Below are 20069 nucleotides of genomic sequence, written 5' to 3'. Positions count from 1 at the left end.
ATTTTTTAATCTAATAGATAATAACACTGAATTTTTGGATGTTTTTTCAAAGGCGCAAGATTTTATGAAGGAGAGAAATCTACCTTTTGATTTTGAAAGTTCTAGACTTTAAACATTACAATCCAAAAAGGAGAGGTATATATACTTTCATCATTAAATATAGAAATTTTTTTTAGCTTTAAAATAGGTGTGTTTTATGCTGCACTCGATTTAATTATTATGCAGTTTAACGAAAGATTTAATGATGATTCGATGAAATTTTTACATCAAACATCATTTTTTATGCCAAAGGGAATAGCAGAAAAATCAATTATTAAAGAAGATATCGAGGATATCTGTGAATTTTACAATTTAAATTCAAGTCAAATTTTCGAAGAAATGTTGAAGTTTAGATATATTTATAAGATGGCTAAAATATTACTCATGACCTAGAGGTTCAAGAATCTAAAGATTTGTCAGATTCTGAGAATTATAAATTTATTTAATTAAAATATTTTTACCAATACATTATTTAGCTTCTTCTGATGATGATGATAATTCAGGGACTTACGATTCAGATTGGAAAAACTATTCATTTATTTTACCTTATCGTTTACTTTTAAATTTTTCTGCTTTCCCTAATTTAAGAATTTTATATAAATATTTATTAACCATTCCCACAATCTCATGTACTGCCGAAAGAGTCATGAGTAAAATTAAATTAATTAAAACAAGACTGCGCAGTACCATGAAAGATTCTTTTCTCAATAATTTAACCATATTATCAATGGAAAATTTTTTATTTAAACAATTAAATACTGATGAAATTATAAATTCTTTCGCTTTCTCTTCCCCTAATTTATCTAAATTATTAATTTAAAAATAATATTTGTAAAGTTATATTTTTTGCATTTTATTTATATTATATATTAAAAATTGATGCAATAAAAATTATTTTTGAAATTTATGGGTGTCATAGTTATCATTTTTTCGAAGGGGGGGGGATACTTTTCAAGGGGGTACTTTTCATGGGGATATTATGCTTCGTTCGCTCAAAAAGTGTAGGGGCCACTGTTTAAATGTATGTTATGCCTGATTGATATTTATTTTTTGACACTTTCATTCTTTATTCTATTACTTGTAATGAATTTTTCCAAATGCTGACTAGACTCTTTCTGACGCACTGGATGGTATCGAAGGACATCTTACTGCCAATTAACAAAGGGGTTGATTTGTACACAACCCTTTCCACCATAGTGGTTTGGTATGTACGCTCTCCCATTCCCATATGCCAGTTTTATAGAAACCTTGTTTTGAGCGATATTCTGCTAAATTACATAATTTTTCCAATATCGCAATTAATTTGGCCTGAAATAATATTTATTAAAGTTAAAGCTACTATTAACACGCCATAATATCTAGGATCCAGAAGATTCCTTACATAATGATATTCCTTGCAACAAAATTTTTTTCGTTTATTAATATGCATTTTAACACTTTTCAAATCATTTTCATTAAAAATAACAGTTGAATTGAGTTTATCTTTTATATCCCAAAATATTTCTATTTCAAAAATGTCAGTATCCTTCTTTATCCAATACGCCTTTTTGTTTGTCCATAAATAAACTGAAATTGCAATTTCTTGCAACTTCCTTATTTTTCACAACACTTTGCTACATTATAACAAAACTTCCCCATCTTGTCGGACTTGGAATATTTAAAGAAGATTTATATCCTTTCAATATTTGTCTTTCATTAAAAGTTGCCAATAAAATACCATTAAATTTTTTATATTTAATTTTGTTTGGTTTTTTTGATGATCTTTTCAATAAAACGTATTTGGCATAAATTTTTAATATGTAGATTTAAGCCATGTGCGGCACATTCAAAACATTCAATATAATTATATTTTGCCTTAACAAGACTCCAGACCTTTTTCATATTCATTGCATTAACAGTTATTAGAGAGATAAATTTTTTACTATCAATTTCTTCAATTACCTTGATCAGCTCAGATGTGATATAATCACTAGTGTGAGCACTAGATCCTGTAACAATGGATTTAAAGAAAATGGGTTCTGGAGTCATAATTATGAAATTAAAATTATAAATCATAATTTTTGCTATAAAATATTATATTTATATTAAGGGAAAATTCGAGAAATTTCCCTACCTTTACATCTCTAATTAGAGGTTTGCAATAAATTAGCGGGAGTCCATTATTTAAAATTTTTTCAACCTCATGATCAAAAAATAATGGATGAGCAAATTTTTTTTAAAGCTATCTTGATATGTACAGATATCATATAAATGAACGCGAATAAAGTTTAACAAGATGCAAGATATACAACAAGATACGCGATATAGATAATTGATAAAAAAATTGAAAGAACTTCAGTTATCACAAAAAGTTACTTTAAAAATTGGCATAATGGCGAATAATATAATTTTTGGACATAGTGTTACAAAAAATTGACATAATGCTAAACAAAACACTTTCTTTTTATACATTTCTATATTTTTATATAGGGTGTATAATAAAGGATGAAAATATCTTTATATATTTTATTAAGGTAATTTATTATGATTTTAATGTTATTAGCTTACCTACATTATGAAACCTTAAACTGACAGGGTAAAGATAAATAATGTTGGTTGTCATATAGCAATTTGAAACAATCAAATTTACTAAACAATGGCCAAATTTTATTAAATCATCTTGTTTACTTCAGAAAAAAACTGGATCTGAATTCAAACCAAAATCTATACCTAGGGACGTAGCTAAACATTCTCCTTAGAGGGGTGCCACACTAATAAATGTCTGGGAGTCGGTCTCCCAGACCTTTGTTAACGAGCCTTCTCCCCTTTTGCCAAGTCTTTGGCAGGATTATCTTAAAAAATATTTCTTTCTATTTTACTCTGTATATTTTAACAATAATATCAGGTAAATTTAAAATAACCTAAAATTCGACTTTATTTTAATTAAATTATAAAATGCTTATACTTTTTAATTTTTTAAGATAAATATCACTTTTTAATTGTCGAATAAAATTTTTTAAAAAAATGTTTTCTCTTGGCGCCAGGAAAATAAATTGAATTTTCTACTAAAGCAAATATATATATATGATAGCGGCAATGTGTAATTTTCGGCAATGTATACATAGCCTAAATTTTTTCGGCAATGTGAGGTAGTGGTGGGCAGGGTGATTTTTTTATTTCAACAATGTGAACATTGCCGGGTTAAATCAGGCAATGTATTTTATTTTACAAATTGATAAATTTATTTGAGATTAATTTATAATTTATTTAATATTAATTTATATTATAAATTTATTTTTTAATATTTTAGTAATATATTTTTTTAAATATATATTTTTAAAATGATTTTTTATATATTTATTTTTTACTTAAAAATTTTCTTGATAATTCTTTTGATCGCTAAATTTATTTTATTTTTTTGAGATTATTTGTGTAATATGATTTTTTTAATATATTTTTTGATTGTTATTTTTTTTAAATATATTTTTTGCAAGTTGTTAAAGGCTAACTTTTTTGGTAGCTATAGCTAATAGCGGCTACTTTTTTGTAATTATTTAATTTTTTAGCGCGCAACTTTTTTTGAAAGTAGCTAAGTAGTTAGCTACTTTTAAAAAATATAATGAAGATAAGTATAAACATGAAAATTTAAATATAATATCATAATTTTTATGATTTATTATTTAACTTTGAAATTGATATATATTTTCAATTTGTAATTTATATTTCCATTTGTATTATAAACCTAAATCACGTGTTTGTAATTGAAAATGTCATCGCCTATGGATATTCAAATCGTTGAAAGTGATTCAGACAATGATATTAATGAAATGGAAGATACCAGGGAAGAAAATGTTCTTAATAGCTATAATACAAATTTCCCATTCCCTAGATTTGAAAATTTTTTAAAATAAATATATAATCCAAAACTGGCTTCAAATTTATTTGTTTAAAATGTAAAAAAAAATATTTCCTCAAATAAATCCAGTAGCTATAGCCTCATGAAACACCTAAAGGTACATTGTCATTTTTACATTCCTATAATATATATTTTATAAGACTGTTCATGAATTTTAAGGAAATAGAGAAACATCTAAATAATTTTGGTATAGGCGACTCTACATCCAAAAAGACTAATTCAATTCAAACCAAATTAATTAATAATACAAATGACAATATTTCTCAGAAATTGGCTGATAAAGTTATTGTTGAATTCATAATTTATACAGTTCACTCAATGTCCTTGGTTAATAATCCATCATTTACCATGATGATTAAAACTCTATCCCCTAGTACAACATTTTAAGCCGCCAGACACTAATGAATAAAATAGCAGATAACTATAAAATGATGAAAGATGCGCTAATAGTAGAGTTATCAGAGATATCATATATATGTACCACGGCAAATAGTTGGACACATAACATAAGGTAAAAACTTATTTATATTTATAAATTGATCTTATTAAATATTTTTGAGCTTATTTGGGAATCACAGGCCATTGGCTAGACACTAGTGTTGTTAAAAGGCTCGTTTTGAGCCGATTTTTAAAAACGGCTAACTCAATATTTTAACCAGAAAAATATTGCTTAAGCCTCAAGATTTCGAAAATGTATGTCTAGACATTTGTTCCTTCTATGAGCAAAATCTTCAGGCTTGGGTAATATTTTTCTGGATGAGGTATTGAGTTAGCCGTTTTTAAAAATCGGCTCAAAACGAGCCGTTTAACAACACTACTAGACACTAATACTTTAAAAAGATCTATGGCATTAGCCCTCAAAATGATAATAGGATGCCAAACATACGATGTCCTTGCAAATAAAATTATTGATAATCTATCTTATATTAAAAATATGTATATAAGATTAAATACGCCCTTACCCTCAAGTGCTAGTGTCGAGAAATTATTTAGTAAGGCAAAAATACTTTCTGATCGTCGCTCTAGACTTGGGGATGATAATATTGAAATGATTTTATTATTAAAATGGTATAAATTACCATAAATATTTATTTTTTTATAATCACAACTAACTATATTTTAATATTTATAAATGTTGATTTTTATATATTTACTTTACAATAACATTATAAGCAAATTGTTTGTAAATTTTTTTTTATAAAAAGTAGCTAATAGCGAGCTACTTTTTTTGACAAATAGCGATAGCGACAGGGCGCTACTTTTTTTACCAAATAGCGATAGCGCGCTACTTTTAAAAGTAGCGTTTAACAACTCTGATTTTTTGAGATAATATATTTTAATTTATTATATTATTTATTTAAGTATATTTTTTGATAGATATTTTTTTTTTAATATATATTTTTAAAACGATTTTTTATATATTTATTTTTTACGTTAATTTTTTCTTGATATATCTTTTGATCGCTAAAAAATTTTTATTTTTTTGAGATTTTTTGTGTAATATGATTTTTTGATATTTTTCTTAAATTTATTTTTTTTAAATATATTTTTTGATTGATATTTTTTTTTAATTTATTTTTTTTGAATATATTTTTTGAGATAATATATTTTAATTTGTTATATTATTTTTTTAAATATATTTTTTGATTGATATTTTTTTTGAATATATTTTTTGAGATAATATATTTAAATTTTTTTAAATATATTTTTTGATTGATATTTTTTTAAATATATTTTTTGATTGATATTTTTTTTTAATATATTTTTTGAGATAATATATTTTAATTTGTTATATTATTTTTTTAAATATATTTTTTGATTGATATTTTTTTTTAATATATATTTTTAAAATGATTTTTTATATATTTATTTTTCACGTTAATTTTTTCTTGATATACCTTTTGATTGCTAAATTTTTTTTTATTTTTTTGAGATAATATATTTTAATTTGTTATATTAATTTTTAAATATATTTTTAGATTGACATATTTTTAAAATGATTTTTATATATTTATTTTTTGTAATTATTTATATTATATATCCTTTAATCGCTAATTTTTTAGATAAATGTGACAAATGTCATAATCGTTATTTTTGAACTATTTTGAGTTTCTTTAAAGTAAATAGGTAAAAATATGTTTTGCAAACATGTTAAATTAAAATTTTAGTGAAGGTAAACTATAGAAAAGTGACAATTGTCATAATCGCTATTTTTGAACTTTTTAAAGTAAATAGGTAAAAATATGTTTTGTAAACATATTAAATTCAAATTTCAGTGAAGGTGACTATAGAAAAGTGACAATTGTTATAATCGTTATTTTTCAACTTTCCAGATATTTGTAGAAAATTAGGAAATTCAGGCAAGTCAATATTTCGTAACATCTTTTGTATATGTAACAAATAATCAAAAAATTTATCTCATTTATAAATAAGATAATAAATTACATAGAAATTATATTTTCATAATATATTAATGCGATATGGAGAAAATCATTATCATAATAAATATCTATCATATTGTATAATAATTTAATTGTTGACAAGCAATAAATTTCAATATTGAATAAATATTTATATATAAACAATTATATAATACATGTTATAAAGAAAATACTGTATTTTAATTGTATCAAGAATGACTAGATGGAGCTCCGGCATTTTTTATATTTCACAGGTCCATGGACTAGCAACCTTTCCGGACTAATATAAATAATTTAAGAAAGGAATATATTAGAATATATATAGATTCTCTTAGCCTATAATTGAAGGAAGGGGGGAGGGCTTTGAAATCTGACTAAAATTAAAAAAATAATTAATTCATAAAATATCCCATTTTCCGTAACCAAGGTGGTAAAATAACTATAATAGATTATAAATATAAATCCAGTTAAATTACTTAAATACATGTCTTTATTTAGCCTAACTGAATTTCGATTAAAGGGGTGAGAGAGGGAGGGAATAATATGCGAAATAATACCTTTTGACAATATTTTTTCTAATACCCTATCCCCGCTCCCCTTTGTATGACAGCAGATACATAAATGTTGTATAAGTATCTTCTCCATACTAGATACATTTCATAAAAAGTATCTGTATATATACTTTTTATTATATGCAATATTTGATGCATTTTGATATAATTTTATTTATGTTTTAAATTTATTAAATATGTGACAGTTTATTTCTTTACAATTTAATTTAAAACAAAAGTCAAATTTTATTTTTTACAATGGATGACAATATAGTAATTAAATTATAATTATTTAATATTTTTAAATATTTTATTATTGATGGATAGTGGCACTGTCATGTCATCCCAATTTCAAATAAAATAGAGGTCGGTGCGGGCTGGCCCTGTAAATATTTGCCCTGTCTAAACCTTAAAAATATTTTGTATATGTTGCCTGGCACGTGATAAATTTTTTTAAAGAAAAACAACATAAAATTAGAATAATTATATGCTTTAAGAATATTTTCTAAACTTCAGGCCGACCTTAAAGATATTCATAATATCCTAAATCATTTGGCTTTCAGGCCAGGCTGCACCGACGAAAGAAAGTTTAAGTTTTAAAGATTCTCAATTTCAATATTATGCACATACAACACTTTATATAAATATAATAAAAAAAATATATCTCTTAAATTCAGGGTGTTTCAAACCGAACCCAGAGATGTAAAACTTCAGAGGGTATTTGCAAGAATCTTAACCTGAACCCATTTTCAATCATTTTGTAAACATCAAATTAAATCTGTTTTTGGAAAATTGATCTAAATTCTGGTTCATACCAATTTTTCAAAATTCCTTTTCATCAAAATTTGCCATATATTATAGAATTATAAAAATAGAATTTGAAATGAATTTTTTATTATTTATGTAAAAAAAAACCCTTCTGAAAAAGCTAAGAAAAAAAATATATACCCTTACTTGAAACCCCTTCCTACACTCAAATTACAATTTAAGGACAACTAACTCAAAGAGAATACCTTCTAAGAATTTCAAGACAGTTATTTTGTAACAACACGATACTTTTATTATAATATTTTATTAATACAAAATGATATTAATTTCAAAAATTAAAATCTATATTTAATCATCAATTTTTGTAAAATAAGAAAAAAGTAATAATCTACAATTTTATTCGAACACAAAAAAAAAATATATTAATATCACGTGTTCTTCTATGGTAATTCTAATTATAATCCAATCAACCTTATTTATTTTGGTTGATTGGCATTATGCAAAAATTAATATAAATTCATATATAAAACTACGACAATTTTTATATATTCATATATATAATTCCTGTATGCATAGACTATCTGAAATAACTTTTATCAGTTTTAACTTAGAAAAACCTTTTGTCCTTGGAAACAGGAATAGTGACCATTAATTATCTTAATCTTATAAAAATTAACTAATCCTTCCGGACTATCAGTAAAATAACTTCAAATTACCGACATTTTTTTAAACAACATTTCTGTTAGCATTGTTAAACAGTTCGATTTAGCCAATTTTAAATTAAAATTTTCATCAAATAATATTACGCCATCCTCGAGATTTCGTTAATAGATATTTCAAACCTTTCTGCCATCTATGAGCAAAATCTCCTGGCTAATATATATTATTTGGCTAAAATATTGAGCTAGTCATTTACAAAAATCGAGCTATTTATCAACATTAATTTATATTAACATTAATTTGCTATTTAAATATTATGAAAAATGGAAATAATTGTAGATGAAAATCTATCTTCAATTGAATTTTTTGCAGCATCCATGAAATAAAAATAGTCACTACTCTTTTTTGGGATTAATGATATGTTCATTATTCGTAGTAAAACAACCTTTATGCGTTTCTTTTACGAATTATTTTGGAAATTCTGGTTCAAGGTCAATTCCAACAATAAAATTAGTAGATCTTTAAATAATTCTTAATTCTTCTTTTTCTCCGTTTAATGGGATTTTATGTTTACCCAGATAAGTAATTTCCCTTCTGATTTTTCTTCTCCAATTTTGACGGTCCTGAGCATCAATATTTTTATTTTCTTCATATCCGGGGCTTATTCACGTCATCCTCGACCTTCTTTAAGGTTGATTCTCTTACATCCATCGCATCTCTTTACCCAGTCATCTTTTGTTCCATATGCCCAAACCAACTCAGTCTATTTCTTCTCATTACCACTCCAATCACTTCTATTCCCATCCTTGCCAATTCTTTGCTGGTTTTTCTCTTCCTCAGAGATACCCCTCACCTCCGTTCTTTTCAATTTAGTGACGTGAGCAGCTTTCATTGCCCATATTTCACCTACATAAACTATACAACTCCTCACACAGCAATAACTTCATAGATGGCTTTCCAAAAAAAATATATTTTCTATATAATCAGCTATTTTTTTGTTGCTGATTTTGCATTATGATAACCAAATAAATTTATACAATATTATTATTGTAAAATAAATTTCAAACATTTTTTCCACAGGTTTAGCAACAATATTTTTGTCGAATATACTGGGTTTTTTTGTATTTTCGTCATGTTTTTATACAAATAATTATATATTTCTCCAAAATTGTAACAATTTAGTTTAAAAGCTTTTACTCAACTTTTCCATGTTGTTTTGAAAATTTTGCCCTTTAAATTTTCTTCTATATTTTCCATCTTAATATTAAAATTGAGAAAAAATCATAATTTCATTTATGGTAAAATAGTTTGAAATGGCATTTGTAATCAAATCCTGAGTCTGGTTATTTATACCTAAGCATGTAAAAAGCTCCATCGTTTATAATCGAAATAAATACTTGGAGTTCATTCGATTTTCCTCTTTTATTGACATTTGGTACTATTTTATAGCCCTGACCTTGCAAGTCCTATATGTTGGTAAATATCAAAGAATTACAGAATCCTCATTTTTTAAGTTTTCGCCAGGGCTTCTTTTAACGGGTAAAAATTTTAAAATATTTTTTTACATTTGGACTTCCATTTTACACATCTATAAATATTTCTGACATTTACTCAGTATGAATACAATCCGGTGTACAGTCAAAATGATGGGAAAATATTTAGCGTTTTAGGCATTTAATAATTTTAATTCGAATTACACTTTCAATTAAATTTATTATTTTGTTCTGAATACTTTTTTCCCTAATATTTTTGAAATTTAATGAAAAAAATAAATGTAATTGTGGTCGATAGACAGTCATAAAAATAATATTAATTTGGTTTTAATAACAAATTTTTTTCTTTTTATTTTTTAAATTTGGCGCTCCTAAATACTCAAATTTGCTAGGCCCAACAGACACTGTGTAGTCATATTTGCGTAAATGGCAGAGCCGGTGCAGTATTTTGCTTTAATATAGTTTGAATAAAATAGCCTTCTAAATTAGATTTTTTAAAAAAATCATATGTATGATAATTAAAACGTTTGAAATTATAAAAATTTTATCAACGTTTTTAAACCCGAATTTACAGGGTTTCACATTTAAAAAAGGAAAAGTTCTAATCAAAAAAGGAAAAGTTTCAATCATAAAAGGAAAAGGGTCAATCATAAAAGGAAAAGGTGCAATTAAAAAAGGAAAAGATCCAATCAAAAAAGGAAAAGGTTCAATCAAAAAAGGAAAAGTGTCAAACAAAAAAGGAAAGGTCCAATCAAAAAAGGAAAAGGTCCAATCAAAAAAGGAAAAGGTCTAATCAAAAAAGGAAAATTCCCAAAAGGAAAGGAAAAGTGTCAATCAAAAAAGAAAATTCCCATTCAAAAAAGGAAGATCGTTATTTATTTATTTTTTAAATTATAAATTTTTATTTTTCTTACTACAATGTATTTTTCTTCTCATTTTTGATGATTCTTTTGTACTTTTAAAAATAATTTATAAATTTTTCAATATTTTCCTTCACCTCTCTGCTTCATATTTTTAACAATTCTTTACTTTTATTTTGACTTTTCATTCCTAATATTGTAATCTTTTACATACATATCTAATTTTTTCAATCTCTTTAAGTCATATTTAATCATTATTTTTTTGATCTTTTCTCAATTTTTTTTCTTCTTATTTTTGATAATCCTTGAATTATATCTAATCACTAAATTTTTAGCAGTCAATTTTTTTTTATTTGATTTTTTTTCATATCAAATTATTTAACTACAATTGCTAAATTACAGGGTTTCCCATTCAAAAAAGGAAAAGTCCCAATCAAAAAAGAAAAAGTTTAAATCATAAAAGGAAGGTCCGATCAAAAAAGGAAAAGTGTCAAACAAAAATGGGAAAAGTTTCAATCAAAAAAGGAAAATCGTAATTTTATAAAATTTATTTTCTTGTCAATTTTTCTTAAATTTTTATTTATTTTTGTTATTCCTTCTTATTTTATATATAACTTTTTGCGATTTCCTTACTTTATTTTTCTTAATATATCTTTTCTCAATTTATTTTTCTTCTCATTTTTTTATATTTCTTTTGTCTTTTTAAAAATAATATAAATTTCCCGTTATTTTTCTTCACCTCTCTGCTCCACTTTTTTAACAATTCTTTACATTTTTTTTATCATACGTACAATATTCTTTTTATGATTCTCTCTCCTTATATTGTAATCTTCTATATATATTTCTAACCTTTTGAATATCTTTAAGTCATTTTTAATCTTTATTTTTTTTTGACCTTTTCTCAATTTTTTTTCTTCTCATTTTTGATAATTCTTTTTAGGAATTACATTTAATCTTCACTAAATTTTTGGCAGACAATTTTTAACATAACAAATTAATTAATTACAATTGCTAAATTAAATTAATCGTTTGGTTAAAATGTACCTTTTTAAAATTAAATAAGTTTGAACTGTAATACCAAACGATATGTAAATTATAAAATATACTCATTTTTAAATTCTTATTTTTAAAATTTTAATATTTATGCAAGACGCATTTATACTTTCGACCAAGTAAGTAATTTTTTTGTAGTTATATTTAAGACTAAATTCTTTAATTTATGAATAATTAAACATAAAAATGAAGTAAATGTTATAGAATTTCAGTCTTTTTTGTCATTCATCCTATTTAATGAGTAAATATTTTAAAAAAGATATGGTAAAAACAAGGGGAAGAAATATTAACAGTGAAACAAAAGCTCTAATAAATGACGCGATAAAAAAGGATAGTATCAAAAATATAGCATCATGTTTAAAGGTAAGCTATAAGACAGTGACAAGTATTTAATACTCCCATCTCAAAAATGGAATAAAATATAATTTGCCCAAAGGTGGTTCACGTGCACACAAGAAATTAAATCAAGAACAGGAAGAATATATATTAAATTGTATAAATTAGGTTGAACTTTATCCCAAAAAAGGTTATGCGAAATGATTAAATAAAGATATGATGTGGAAATATCAAAAAATACGGTATCAAGGTTACTCTCGGGATTTAGGTACAGCTTTACAAGAGTATCACTAAGTTCAGTTAGAAAAAATACCGAATCAAATACGATATTCGCAAAAAATACGCGAATTGTTTGCAGATGTAGCCTATATGAAAGAAAAATTTATATTTATCGATGAGAGCGGGTTTTCAAATGAGGCGGTTTGGATATTCACAAATAAATAAAAAGGCTATTAAAAATGTTCAAGGGACAAAGACAATAAATTATACTATCATTGTTGCTCTAACAATTGCAAGAATATTTAGATTCGAAGTTCTTGATGGCCCTTGCAATGCTATATATTTTAGCAACTTTGTAAATGAAATTAAATCATTTTGAAGAAGGTAACATGATTAATATGATTTTTGTGATGGATAATGTTCCATTTTATTATAATCATACAATTAGGGAATCGATAGAAAGAAAAGGGCACACATTGAAAAATTTACCACCTTGCAGTCCTTATCTTAATCCCATTGAAAATGTGTTTTTTCAATGGAAGAATTCAGATTCATTTCATAGAGCATGGAGAGAGAGAAATATCTGAGGAGAATGCAACAAATTATTTAGAAATATGGAGACCCATATTCCAAAATGTAGAAGGGGGGAAATTATTAATGATTAATATAAATTTTTTGTATTATACATCGTAATTGTAATTAAATAATTTGATATGCAAAAAATTTTAATAAAAAAAAATTGTCTGCAAAAAAATTTAGTGAAAATTAAATATAATTCCTAAAAAGTATTATCAAAAATGAAAGATCAAAAAAATAAAAATGACTTAAAGAGATTGAAAAGATTAGAAATGTATGTAAAAGATTAAAATATAAGGAAAAAAATCATAAAAAGAATATTATATGTGTGATGAAAAAAAAGTAAAGAATTGTTAAAAATATGGAGGAGAGAGGTGATAAAAATAACGGAAAATTTATAAATTATTTTTAAAAAGACAAAAGAATGATCAAAAATGAGAAGAAAAATAAAAATTTATAATTTTTTAAAATAAATAACGATCCTTTTTTGAATGGGAATTTTCCTTTTTTGATTGACACCTTTCCTTTTTTAATTGACACTTTTCCTTTTTGATCGGACCTTTTTCTTCTATGATTGACTCTTTTCCTTTTTTGATCGGACCTTTTCCTTTTATGATTGAAACTTTTCCTATTTTGATTGGGACTTTTCCTTTTTGGAATGGGATTTTATTTACTTTGAACTGAAGAAGGTTCATGATTTTAATATAATTTTTGAACCCAAATTGAACTTAGCTAAAAAAAAATTCGCTGGTTCGAAGCCGTACCTAAATGTATCTAGATAGATTAAGTATTTGTAAACTCATTTGTGTGTATGGTAGGCCTTTATTTTTAAATTAGAGAATGGAATATTAAAAAAGAGAAAGTTTTTTTCTCACATGGATATCCATCAAGGCCTTAAATAAACGAGTATATAAAGGATTTGTTCCTTTAGTCGTGGGGATTTCATATCTAACTCCTTCGTACATAATTTGGTGAACTGGAGTAATAACAACCGCTGTCCCCGTGCCGAAAAATTCTTTCACCTATATGGGTATTTGAATTTTGAAGGAATTAAAAATATCATTTCAAACTTGTTAAATATCATTTTAAAACTTGAAGTGCATCACTCTAAATTTTATCTGACATTTATTTACCCAAAATAGGTGTCTGCTTCTTTGAAATTATAATAAATTAACTTAATATTATAGCTTGGAGACACTACATTTTTTTTAAAAATGAACATTAAAAACTACAATATTAAGTAACATACATAAGGTTAATTATCTAGCATAGTGTGTTTCAAACTTAATAGATAGCCTACATTTTAAAATCTATATGATTGATAACTGTCATGAAAAGAAAGTAGGATAATTATACTAATTAGAACCAGAGTTTAGATCTGGAACCAAACCCCATTTTTAAATTTCCAGGAATCAGTTCTAACAAAAGTGCAATTTAAATTTATATATCAGTTTTGAGAACAGGGCCAAAAAAATTCATTTTTAATAAATCCGGGCATGTCCTAAAAACAATTATTTTTTCATCAACCCTGAGCAGAATAGTTTAAAACTCGACTAACTATTATCATGTAAATAAAAAAATATATAATATATAATATTTTAAAAAAATTTTCATATTCCTATTTTTAGCTTAATCATACAAGTATTTGTCTTTATAAACTTTACTATATTAGGTAAATAAAAATATTTATTAATTTAGGAAACTAATTTATTTATTTTTAATAAAAATTAGATAAACTATAGGAAGAAAAAAGAAATAGTTACTATTTAAACAATTATAAAATAATAACTAAATCCAACTAATACTACAGGTAAATATAGATAAATTATTAAATATAATTTGCAATAAACAACTACATCATTTTAATCTTTTCCTACATACTCAAAAAAAATTTGATATACCCAGGCTCGGCCGAAATTTTTTTTACAAACCCGTCTCTGATATATATCGTTTAATGTGTGATTTAAAGTCGTTATTTATTGTTTAAAATTTTTTTATTGCTTTATACTTGAACTTGGAACGGTGTAAGATTAAACAGGAACCAAAATCACTATTTAAAAATTATTTATAATGCTATAAAAAAAATAAGGGCTCAACATGCTAAGTGTAAATAGGAATAATTTTGAGGTAAATTAGTTAGAAGCCTGGCTGGGCCAAAAATTAAATATATAGGGTCAGGCCATTTAAACTCGTTATTTTAAATTTTTTCTTAAAAAAATATGATAAAAATATTTTTTATTTTTATAAATAATTTAAGCTGAATTTTTAATTCACATCAACCACCTAAGTTCTTAATATTTATATTTATTACATTTTTGTTGTTGAATTTTATACAGTCAAGATTGTTAATCAAATTATTATTGAATCATTCATGATATGTCAATATATTCTCAAATATTATCATTTATTTTGTAATCAGATGAAGATGATTTAACTCTTCCTGGTTCTAGTATGAAACATTTTTTTTACAATAAAGAAAAATAAGGGCATGAAGTTTAAACTTTTTAAGTGTAGATTGTGCTCTAATTCAAATATTTCAACCTCGATGTGCAGCAGCTCAAATCTAAAAAGGCAAATATGAATTCAGATAATGATAAAAAAAAATTTAATAAGGTATTAAATGAAGATTCCCGTGAAGATGATCTAATAAGTTTTTTTTAAAATAAAGTCATTCTTTAAATATTTTTAATAAATTGCCCAATTAAATTTTTTATTTATCATATATATATATAATACAACCCTACCATCTTCTGCGCCACATGAACGTGTATTTAGCACAGCGAGCTGTGTTGAGTTCTAAGTGCTCTTGTTAATCTAATCTAAATTTTGAAAATCAATTGTTGTTAAAAATTAATACATTATTACAAAAAGATTTTAACTTATAATATATTATTTTTGTATTATTTTATTTTTGTTAACTATAGGAAAAAAATAATTTATCTATAATATTTATTTAGTAATCTTTGAGTAACGAATAACTAGCTACTTTTGAATAGCAAATTATGCGTTCCTTTTTCACAAGGTGAGTAATGGCAACTCGTTCCTTTTTTTCAACGTAACAAGTAAGGCGCTTTTTTGAGATAACGTTTAAGCACTAAGTATTAGTGAAAATATAATTAATTATTCTTAATTTACATTTTCTTCAAATAAAAATTTTTGGTAAGGACAAAAATAAATAAAAAATTCAAAACCGAGCCAGGCTTAAAATTTCTTTTAAAAAAATAGGGCTGGGCCTTAGTTTGGTAACGGATTTTAAAAAATTGACTACTAATTATATAAACTAACCCGGTTTTCTTTAATACCTAGCAACAGATCCCCCATAGTGTAAACCTTTTCTGACACCTCGAATTCCTTCTGATAAAAATTAAATATATATGACTGCATATATTCATTTTATAGTATATTTTTTCACTATTCCCTAATTCATATTATGGTTTGATCTGAATATAATTATGCAACAATATTTTTCTATTAAAAAAAAGTACAGACAATGGCTTTATTTATTTTAAAGAAAGGAAGAGAAAAAAAGAGAATTCTCCTTGTTTGAAAGAAAAAGAAAAACTTAATTCAACCAGAGAATCTATAAAGCTTAATTTAATTTATAATATGGTTGAAGGAGGGCAACAATAGTATTATAGTAGTATTCAAAACAAAATATAAATGCGATATTGAAGAACTTTAAAGAGTTTGTTTTCTACCAAAAAATTTTCTTTAGATTTACCCATGATCTTGCCAGTTCTAATATGCTTAGTCTCGTTATTCCGGGTAAAATTAACCCATTCAATGGCGCTGTTATCAACTCTAATTCTAATTTATATATGTGAAAAAAAAATCCAATTTAGGTATAAAACATACACAAAGATTTCGTATTATTTACTAAGTCTGATACTACTCAATATTTTATCCCCAAAAATATTATACAAGTCTACCGATTTTGGTCATAAATGGCACAAAGGTTTGGATATTTATTATCAAAATCTTGAGACTTAGGCGACATTTTTATGGCTAAAATATTGAGTTAGTTTCAAAAATCGGCTCAAATCGAGACGTTTAACAACACTATCTATATCACCAACTAGTGTTGTTAATCGACTGAGTCGAAAACTGAGCCAAATTTTGGGTCAAAAAAATCGACCCAAACTGACTTGAGTTATAAACTCGGGTCATAAACTCAAGTCGACTCGAGTCGTGAACTCAAGTTCATAAAATATTCGTCCTATGGTCGACTAGAGGACGAATATTTTATGAATTTGAGTCGACAACTTGAGTCCACTAGAGGACGAATATTTTATGAACTTGAGTGAGTCGACTAGAGGACGAATATTTCAAGTCTATTATTAATTAAGTTCTGCTTTTACATTACTTCTAATTTGAATCGTGAAAACAAATGAGTCGACTAGAGGACGAATATTTCACATTAGTTATTATTAAATATTTTTTGTTTTTTACATTTTTTTACTTTAGACTTCCAACTTGAGTCTTGACGTGAATAAGAATGATATACTTGAGTCGACTAGAGGACGAATATTTCTAGTTATTTATTATTAATTAAGATATATTTTTTTTTACATTTTTTTTACTTTAGACTTCCAAATTGAGTCGTGAATACGAATTACTTGAATCGACTAGAGGAAGAATATTTCATATTAATTATTATTTAAGATATTTGTTCTGTTATTTACATTTTTTTTCTTTAAACTTTCAACTTGAGTCGTGAATACAAATTATATAGTTAAGTAGACTAGAGGACGAATATTTCAAATTAATTATTATTATAGATATTTGTTCTGTTATTTACATTTTATTACTCAAGACTTCCAATTTGAATCGTGAATACCAATTATTTACTTCATTATCTTATTCCTCATTTTATTTGATCTTATAAACATTTTATTACTTAAGACTTCCAACTTGAATCGTGAACAATTATTTACTTCATTATCTTTTTCCTCATTTTATTAGATCAAATAAATTCTTATTAACATTTTTTGATTGAATACTCAAAAAAAATTCTTATTTACATTTTTTTGATTGAATAATATTCTCAAATAATAAAATATTGCAGGTATCTGAATATTTTGAAATTATATCTCAACCATATTTTGATTTTATATAAGAAAGACAGACGTGTGATAATAATGAAAACTATGAGATGACGGGTGAATCTTCTTTAGCACTCCTCCTCACCTGTGTATTTATTATATATTTAGTTTTACAGTCCCTCTTTTAGGTAATTTTTTTATTTAGTCATTAATGGTTAATAACTATTAAAATATTTTAAAAATATCAAATGTACTTGTCCAAGATACATATATAGAAATAGAAGAAAAAAATAAATATATGTGTTTAAAAAATAGCGATGAAATTAAACAAATCCAGCCAGAAAGTTCGTACTTAATTTTGAACTATGATGGGACATAGCGATACTATTAAATCTAGACATACTGACACATTTAAAGAAGGTTTCATGACCGGTCTGTTGTTTAGAATCCTCTTTTTTTAATACCGAAAATATTTTAAAACTAAAAAAATAGAAGATTTATTATATTTAAATTTATAAATTTCAAAAAAAGAAGAAAAAAAATTCTAATATGATTTAAAGAAGAAATTTAAATTATTTACTAGATTAAATTGAAAATGTATTTTATTTTCAAACAAAATATTTTTATATGGGGTGGGATGGTTTTTTTATTGATTCAATCGTCATTTTCACGTGTTGAGGTTAAGTCAATTTTCAATATATTATATTACTTTTTTTAAACAAAAATGCATACATGTGTAATATAAATTATATTTAATCTTATGTATGGTAATCTTTTTAATTAAATATTTTTAATATTTTAATAAAATTCAAGCTATAAAATAAGATTAAAAGAATTTTAAAATTCCATATTTTGTATTAATAGTTTGTTTTAAGTTATGTGAGCACATTTAGTAATTATATGGCTACAATAATTGATCCTAAAACGAAAATCAAATATATGCCTAAAATATTAGTTAAGGAGGAATATATGGAAAAATTTTAAATATTATATAAAGGTTTTGAATTTCCATCTAATAGATCTAATGCCTATGAATTTTCTCCTGATGATATGGATCTCAGCCGTATTCTGTTTGCATGCATCATGAATTGAGAAAGTAATTAAAAATATTTTATATTATATATTATAATTTTTATAGCATATGAATTCCCTGAACTTATAAAAGATGAGATCAAGGATTATCTCGATGATAAAGTAGCGTCCCCTACAACGAATACACTAGATTGGTGGGAAAAAAATTGCCTTGTCTATCATACATTATCGCTGATTGCAAAAGATTTTCTTGCCCAGCAAACATCAAGTGTGCCGAGTGAGAGAGCCTTTAGCAAGAGGATTTCCTTATGAAAAAAAGAAATAGGATGTCACTAGGCCTAAAACGAATTATTTGTTATTTGATATTCAATTCGATTCGATTCGTATTTTACGAATACGAATAACACAATTATTCTGAATAATGAGGAAAATTATTCGTATTATTCGAAATTTATTTATATATAAATATTCGTAATTATTCGCAAATATCTATCAGTGAGATTGAGAAAATAGAAACTTATTATAACTTAACAAATATTCACACTATAATATCAACAATACTGGATCCTAGACTAAAAATGGAATTTTTTGAGCAACTACCAACTACATATAACATAGACACGACAAATCTATTAGAAAAATTTAAAAATGTATATAATGATTACAAAATATAATATCAAATCAACATCAGTTAACCCAATAGTACAGTCGAACATGGATAGAATTTTTAAACAAAATAACATCACATCAGTATGTGAGGTGGAGACATATCTTAACAAAATAAGAATCAGTTCAAATAAGAGTCCCTTAGAATGGTGGAGATTGCATGGGGATCGTTTTCCTGTGTTGTCGAAAATGGCAACTGATTTATTGTCAATTCAGGGATCTTCGGCTTCATGTGAGCGGTTGTTCTCAATAGGAACAAATATGATAATGAAAAATAGAATGTCTTTGAATGAGGAAACTATTAGAAAGACTTTATGCTTAAAAAATTGGATATTATCAAATTCGGATTTACTATAATTTTATATTTTTGTGTATTATTTTCTACCTTTATAAAATGAGATTATTGTATATTTTTAGAAAATTTTAATAAAATTTGAATATTAGATTGAAGAAATAGTT

General features: G+C 24.9%; 1 protein-coding gene across 3 annotated transcripts in view; it reads right to left on the bottom strand.

Annotated features, from left to right (window-relative positions):
- Positions 1-6406: 6406 nt before the first annotated feature.
- Positions 6407-20069, bottom strand: part of LOC135922691 (branched-chain-amino-acid aminotransferase, cytosolic-like) — a 49031-nt gene continuing 35368 nt past the window's right edge. Inside the window, exons 7-10 of one of the 3 annotated variants that reach the window (XM_065457123.1) lie at positions 16592-16677; positions 16156-16221; positions 13746-13892; positions 6407-6634 (exon numbers count right to left, since the gene is read on the bottom strand). In XM_065457123.1, the coding sequence (XP_065313195.1) occupies positions 6596-6634; positions 13746-13892; positions 16156-16221; positions 16592-16677 (338 nt within the window). In that variant the 3' untranslated portion in view covers positions 6407-6595. Of the gene's footprint in view, positions 6635-13745; positions 13893-16155; positions 16225-16591; positions 16678-20069 lie in introns of all 3 variants that reach the window. The other 2 variants (XM_065457122.1, XM_065457124.1) reach the window with 2 other exon arrangements.

Source organism: Gordionus sp. m RMFG-2023, chromosome 1 (assembly GCF_954871325.1).
Source record: "Gordionus sp. m RMFG-2023 chromosome 1, tfGorSpeb1-WG-v2, whole genome shotgun sequence".
Lineage (NCBI taxonomy): Eukaryota > Metazoa > Nematomorpha > Gordioida > Chordodea > Parachordodidae > Gordionus > Gordionus sp. m RMFG-2023.
The sequence above is the reverse complement of the archived record's forward strand: the minus strand, read 5'-3'. Positions and strand labels throughout refer to the sequence as shown.